General features: G+C 61.2%; 1 protein-coding gene across 1 annotated transcript; it reads right to left on the bottom strand.

The window, feature by feature from the left end:
• Nucleotides 1-202: 202 nt before the first annotated feature.
• Nucleotides 203-7,114, bottom strand: KRT8 (keratin 8). Its single transcript, XM_064401059.1, is given in 15 exon segments — nt 203-1,113; nt 1,116-1,202; nt 1,293-1,359; nt 2,181-2,259; nt 2,262-2,321; nt 2,324-2,399; nt 2,763-2,888; nt 4,462-4,626; nt 4,704-4,799; nt 4,917-4,977; nt 5,661-5,728; nt 5,731-5,871; nt 6,780-6,812; nt 6,814-6,984; nt 6,986-7,114. Coding segments are annotated over 15 exon segments (1,467 nt in total). The 3' UTR covers nt 203-1,005.
• Between the last annotated feature and the right edge of the window lie 244 nt (nt 7,115-7,358).

Raw genomic sequence — 7,358 nt, 5'->3', positions numbered from 1 at the left:
ACTGATCTGGGAACACCAAGACTGGTCCCAGTCCCCCAAGAAAGACTCAGGACCCCCAAAACAGCGCCAGGGATCCCGAGATGGATCTCACCACACCCAGACTGATCCACGCACCCCAAGATCGTCCTGGCACCCCAAAACACCCCAGGCAGCCTGGGATGAGCCCTCCCACACACCCTCCCCCACAGTTATCAACACTTCCGAATTTCCAAGGTTTTATTCCAGCAGCAAGCGGAACACCCGGGGGAGGCCCAGACCCCCCAGTGCCCACCCCCCAGTCCGAGAGGGGACAGCGGGGGGGTTGGAGCCCCCAGGGGAGACTGGCACTGGCACTGGCTCAGGTTGTCAGCAGAGGGTGCCTGGTGTCCTGTCAGGAGCTGGGGACCCCCAGGGAAGGGGGCCAGGATGGAGGGGGAGCACACCAAGGGGGGACTCAGCAGGTCAGGACATGGGGGACCCCCAGGGAAACGGGGGAACCCCCCCAGGAAGGGAATGGGCTCAGCTGGCCTGGACAAGGGGGACCCCCCCTAAAATCCCCCCAGGACATGGACAGGAACCCCCAGGAAAGGGGACTCTGGGGGCTCAGGTGGCCTGGACTTGGGGGGACCCCCGGGCAGGAAAGAGGGGACTTGGGGGGGGCTCAGAATGTCAGGACATGGGGGACCCTCCCCCCCACCTCAGAAAAGGGGGTTCAGCTGGGCTGGACATGAGGGACCCCCCAAAACACAGAGTGACTGCCAGGAAAGGGGGAGGGCTCAGCTGGCTGGACATGGGGACCCCCTCTCAGGAAAGGGGGTTCCCCTGGCCAGGACTTAGGGGGACACCCTGGGAGGGCAGGGAAGATGGAGGACCCCCCTGGGAAAGGGGGAGTTCGGTTTGTGTGGACATGGGGGACACCCCAGAAAGTGCAGCCCAGGGGGGGCTCAGCAGGTCAGGATTCAGGGAGAGAGGGGGGCTCACTCAGCTGGCCGAGCCAAGGAATGGGGGTCCCCCAGGAAAGGGGGTTCAGCTTTCCAGGATGTCGGAGGACTCGGACACGAGTTTCCCGTCACGGGTCTCGATCTTCTTGATGACGATGGCACGGGATTTGAGGGGGGGCCGTGCTCTCGGGGGGGCGGGGGCGGCACCGAGTACCCCGAGCTGACCACGGCCCCCCCAAATCCCCCCACCCCCCCAAATCCCCCACAAATCCCCCCCAAAACCTCCCCCGAGTCCACCTGTGGGGAAGAGGGAGCAGCTGTGAGGAGGGGCACATGGGGGGGGCACCCAAAATCGGGGGCTTCCAGGGACACCCCAAACTCACCCAGGTACCCCGAAGGCTTGGTGTGGATGCTCAGGTTCTGCACAGCAGCCTCGAGCCTGGGGGTTTGGGGGGGTCCCCCAAACAGGATCAGTGATGGGGTGGAGGATAAAGGACATGGAATAGGGGAAATCTGGGGGGGGCTGTCCCCCAAACTTTCCCCTAAAGAGGAGCAGTGATTGGTGGGGCGGGGGATGGCATTTAAGGGATGTGGCTGAAGTGGGAGGGGTTGGAGGGGTCCCCCAAACTCAGTTTTTTGGGGGGGAGAGAATAAGGCACATGGTCAAGGGCAGGGGGGATTTGGGACGTTCATGGGATATGAGACATGGGACATGGAATGTCCATGGGATATGGGATACCCCCAGGGTGTGGGATGGGAGATATGGAATGTCCATGGGATATGGGATACCCACAGGGCATGGGATGGGATATGGAATGTCCATGGGATATGGGATGTCCATGGGATATGGGATACCCACAGGGTGTGGGATGGGGATATGGGATGTCCATGGGATATGGGATGGCCATGGGATATGGATGGGGGATATGGGATGGCCATGGGATATGGGATACCCACAGGGCATGGGATGGGGATATGGAATGTCCATGGGATATGGGATGGGGGATATGGGATGGGGGATATGGATGTCCATGGGATATGAGGTATAGAATATGGGATGCCCATGGAATATGGGATCCTCACAGGACATGGAGCATGGGATGTTCACGGTGTCCAGGATGAAGGGCATGGCAAATGGGATGCTCATGGGATACGGGGTGGAGCATGGGACACCGGTGTGAGATATGGATGCCCAGAGGTTATGGGATGTGGGATGTCAGTGGGTTATGGGATGTGGGATTTGGGATCGGGGCTTCCTACCTGCTCTCCTCGCCCTCCAGCAGCTTCCTGTAGGTCGCGATCTCGATGTCCAGGGCCAGCTTGACGTTCATGAGCTCTGGTACTCCCGGAGCTGCCGGGCCAGGTCCTGCTTGGCCTGGGTCAGGGCCCCCTCCAGCCCCGCAGCTTGGCCCGGGCGTCCCTCAGTGCCAGCTCCCCGCGCTCCTCGGCCTCGGCCACGGCCGCCTCCAGCCCAGAGCGCTGCAGGACAGGACACTGAGCCCAGGATCCCCCTGGATTGGTGTCCCCGTGACCCAAAATCCCAGTACCCCAACATCCCTCGCCCCTTCAGTGTCCCCATGTCCCAGTATTCCATGTCCTGTCCATTCCTCACTCCCAGTATCCCTCATATCCCACTATGCCTCACCCCCCTCTTCCCACCAGTATCCCAGCCCTCCAAATCCCCCCCGTCTCCGAGCCATCACTCTCTCCTCCCGTTTCCCAGATGACATCCCAAGGGATCCTCAGGAATCCAGCGTAGGGGTTCCCAGGGGGTGCTGGGGGATGTGTGGGGGAGGCACAGGCAGCATGCTTCCAAATTTCCCTCCGAGTTGGACCCCGAACCTGATTTTTCAGGGCTTCAATCTCTGCCTGGATCCGCTGGATCCGCCGGTTCAGCTCCTGGATCTGGCTCCGGGTCTGGCGCAGGTCGTCTCCCTGCTTCCCGGCCGCCGTCTTCAGCTCTTCATACTGGACACACCAGACAGGGGTAGCAATGTGGGGCATCCCCCAAACCCACCAGAGCCCCAAAACCGGTAGGAAAAAGCTGGGATGTGGCCAAACTTGGCAGGACAGTCTAGGGTGGGATGCAGTAGGTCCAGCTGGGTTTGGGGCTTGGGGGAATGGAGATAGGAGAGCCCCCTTTTTCACCAGCACCTCAAAAATTGGGAGGGAAGAGCTGGGATGCAGTGGAGGCAGGAAGGATGCCCTGACAGGGATGTGGTAGCTCCATTTGGAATTTGGGGGGATTCAGCTGGGTTTGGAACTGGGATCTTGAAGGAATGGAGATTGGGGTGACCCCTCTTTTCCCCAGCACCCCAAAATTTGGGATGGAAGGGCTGGGATTTGCCTGTATCAAGAAGGATGTTCCAGCTGGGATCTGGGATCTCAGGGGATGGAGAGGAGGGACCTCTCTCTTCCCCAGCACAGCAAAACCAGGGAGGAAAGAGCTGGGATGTGTCCATGCCAGGAGGGATGCTCCAGCTGAGATGCCGTGGGTCTGGTTTGGAGTCAGTCTTGGTGGGATGGGGAGGGGGGAACCTCACTTTTCTACCAGCACCCCAAAAATTCAGAGGAAAGAGCCGGGATGCAGCACTACTGGGAGGGCTGATCCAGCTGGGATATGGCAGCTCCCTTTGGGATGTGACGGGTCTGGTTGGGCTTGAATCTGGGATCCCAGTGGGATGAGGCAACCCCACTTTCCACCAGCATCCCAAAACGGGGGATGAAAGAGCCTGGGAAGTACTGGCACTGGGATCTGCACTAGGAATGGAGATGGGGGCCCCTCCCTGCCCCACAGCGCCCCGGGACTGGCGTGAGCCCACGCCAGGGGCAACGCTCCAGGCTGGGATGTGGCAGCTCCGGTTGGGTTTCAAGCCAGAATTTCTCCCACGCAGCAGCCGCTCCCTCCAGGGCAGGGAGGAAGATGAGGAGGATGAAGAGGAGGAAGAGGAGGAGGAGGAAGGATTTGGGGCAGGGAGGAGGAGGAAGAGAAGGAAGTTTCGGTAGGCAGGAAGAAGGAGGAGGATGGGGCAGGGAGGGAGGAGGAAGATGCAGCAAGGAGGAGAAGGAAGGTTCAGGGAGCAGGGAGGAGGCAGACAAGGAGGAAGAAGGATTGAGGCACAGGGAGGAGGAGGATGGGGCAGGAAGGGAGGAGGATGAAGGCTTGGGAATTAGGAGTAGGATCAGGGAGCAAGGAAGAGGAAGAAGACTTGAGAAGCTGGGAGGAGGAGGAGGAAAGCTCAGGGCAGGGAAGAAGATAATTAGGAAGAAGAGACGATGGGGCAGGAAGGAGGATGAAGGCTCAGAGTGTGGAAGAGGAGGAGGAAGTTTTAGGGAGCAGGAAGGAGAAGAAAGTGTCAAGGGGAGGAAGAGGAGGAGAAAGGATTAAGGAGAAAAGAGGAGGAAGATGAAGGTTTGGGGAGCAGGCAGAGAGGAGGAGGATTGCGGGGTAAGCGAGAAGGAAGAAGGTTTGGGGAACAGGGAGGAGGAGGAAGAGGAGGAGGAGGAAGGTTTGGGCAGCAGCAGGGGGTGCTCTCCTGACCTTGACCTGGTAGAGGCCTTCAGCCTCAGCACGGCTGCGGCCAGCGATGTCCTCGTACTGCGCCCGCACGTCCGCCAGGACTCCGGCCATATCCAGCTGGCGGCTGTTGTCCATGGACACCACCACGGCCGTGTCCGACACCTGTGCCTGCAGCTCCTGCAGCTCCTGTGCGCACGGGGGATGGCTTCAGCAGGGGGGCACCCCCCGAATGCAGGCACCCCAAATCCCAGGCACGCCCAAACCTCCTCATAGAGCTGCCGCAGGAAGTTTATCTCGTCCGTGAGGCTCTCCAGGCGTGATTCCAGCTCCACCTTGGACATGTAGGCTTCATCCACATCCTGTGGAACGCTGCTGTCACCCCCTTTTCCCAGCACCCCAGGGACCCCCCAGCAGGCTCTTGGTCTCAGGGACTCCCCCCGTGTCGGGGCCCCCCCTCAGTGTCGGGGTTTCCCCACCTTTTTGAGCAGGACAAACTCGTTCTCCTTCTCTGTGCGGTGGTTGATCTCCTCCTCATACCTGGGCAGGGGGACACAAGGAAGGGGACAGGAGAACATGGGAGAAATGGGCATGGGGGACACAGGGACAGGGGGAATATGGGGATGGGAGCTGGGGGGATGCGGGACATGGGAGTGGGGTGACATGGGGACATGGGAATGGGGTGACATGTGGATATGGAACTGTGGGACATGGGGACGGGGATATGGAGACAGTAGGGAGAGGACGTGGTGAGAGGACATGGGTATATGGGGACATTGGGACAGGGAGGGATATGAGGACGGGTGACACGGAACATGGGGACACAAGGAGTGGGAGGACGTGGGGAGGTGGGGGACAGGGGGACAAAGGGACAAGGCAATGGGAGGAAGTGGGGACATAGAGAGGACTTGGACCAGGGATGTGGGGACATGAGGATACAGGGAGAGCCGGGGCATGCTGGGGACATCGAGGGCCATGGGGACAGGGGGACATGGGGATGAAGAGACATGGGGGTGAGGGCACAAAGGATGGGACACAGAGGTGTGTGGGGGAACACCCGGGGACACAGAGTGGCCTTAAATTCCTCCAGGAGGCTGCAGGCGTGGCCTGGGCGGCATCAGCAGCCACAGGGGGGGACACAAGGTGGCATTGGGGGGTTGTGGAGGGGTCGGGGGAGACATGGGGGTACCCGGGAGATTTGGGGGGCATTTGGGGACACTGACTTGGCCTTGAACTCCTCGACGAGCCCCCGGACGTGGCCGAGCTCTGCGCGCAGCCGCTGCCGCTCCTGCGCCCAAGCCCCTCCAGCTGCCGCCGCAGGGTCCCCGCGTAGCCCTCGAGGAGCCCCCCCAGGCTGCTGCGGGGAGGGGGCTGCGCCCGCAGGAGCCCCCACTTGGTCTCCAGGAGTTTGTTCTGCTGCTCCAGGAACCGCACCTGCGGACGGAGAACAGCACCCCAAAACCAGCCAAAATCACACCTGGGGGAAAGCAGGGTCAGGGGCACTCCCATACCTCAAAATCACCCCAGAATCACCTCCACCCCCCAAATCACATCTCGGGGAAAGGGGGTCAGGAGCACTCCCATACCTCAAAATGACCCCAGAAGCACCTCCACCCAAAAATCACACCTGGGGGAAAGGGGGTCAGGAGCACTCCCACACCCCAGAATCCCCTGAAAATCACCCCACACTCCCAAATTACCTCAAAATAACCCCCACACACCAAAATCCCCCCAGAATCACCCCCACACCCCCAAAATCACACTTGGGTGAAAGCAGGGTCAGGGGCACTCCCATACCTCAAAATCACCCCAAAAACACTTCCACCCCCAAGTCACACCTTGGGGGGAAAGCGAGTCAGAACTCCAAAATTACCCCAAATCACCCCCAGGGGAATGGGTTGGGCTGGAGGGGGACATGGAGTGGAAGGGAGGGGGCAGGGGGAGATTTGGGGTCCTGGGGTGAGCTGGAGTCTGCGTGTCCTTGGGGAACTCAAGAGGGGGTCAGGGTGTCCCCAAGGGGGTGTCAATGTCTCTGAGGGTCTCAGAAAGTCCCCAAAGGTGCTCAGAAGGTCCCAGCTGATCCAGGAGGTCCCTTAAGGGTACCCGGAAGGGCTTATCAGTGTCCCCAGGGGTCTCAGGAGGTCCCCAAAGGTGCTCGGGATGTCCCAGCTGAGACTCAGGGGGTCCCAGAGAAGGACTAAATGTCCCCAAGGGTACAGGAAGTCCCCAAAAGATGTTCAGGAGGTCCCAAGGTGGGTCTCAACGTCCCCAGGTGCCCCAAGAGGTCCCAGAAGCCAGTCCCCAGGGTGGTCTCACCCTTCTCGGGGTCCCCCCAGCCCCACCTTGTCGATGAAGGCGGCGAATTTATCGTTGAGGGGTCTTGATCTGCTCCTTCTCCTCCCGGCGCAGCTCCTGCAGCTCGGGATCCACGGCCACGTCCAGCGGCGCCAGGAGACTCCGGTTGATGGTGACGGCCGTGATCCCCCCGCCCGCCCCCGGCACCCACGCGGGCCCCCCGAGCCCCCCGGAGCCGCCGCGGAGCCCCCCCGTAGGGGCCGAGCGCCGGGGCCGTGCTCATCCTCAGCGCCGGGCCGGCCGTGAAGGAGCGCGACGAGAAGGAGCGGCCCCGAACGGCCGAGCTGCTCCGCGGCGGCTGCCGGGGGATGGAGACCGACATCTGTGAGGGGAAGGTGGGAAGAGAGGCTGGAGAGAGCCTGGGAAGGGGCTGGGAGGTGGGAAAGGAGGTCGGCTGGAGGATGAGGGAGCTGGAGAAGACTGGGAGGAGGTTGGAAGTTGGGAAAGGAGATAGGAGGGAGTTTGGAAAGAGGTTGGAAAGTGGATGAAGAAGGTCGGGGAGGGTTGGAGGAGGCTGAGGGGGGATGAGGAGGCTGCAGAGAGGATGGAGAAGGTTAGGAGGAGGA

Source organism: Passer domesticus, chromosome 31, assembly GCF_036417665.1.
Source record: "Passer domesticus isolate bPasDom1 chromosome 31, bPasDom1.hap1, whole genome shotgun sequence".
Taxonomy (NCBI): domain Eukaryota; kingdom Metazoa; phylum Chordata; class Aves; order Passeriformes; family Passeridae; genus Passer; species Passer domesticus.
The sequence above is the reverse complement of the archived record's forward strand: the minus strand, read 5'-3'. Positions and strand labels throughout refer to the sequence as shown.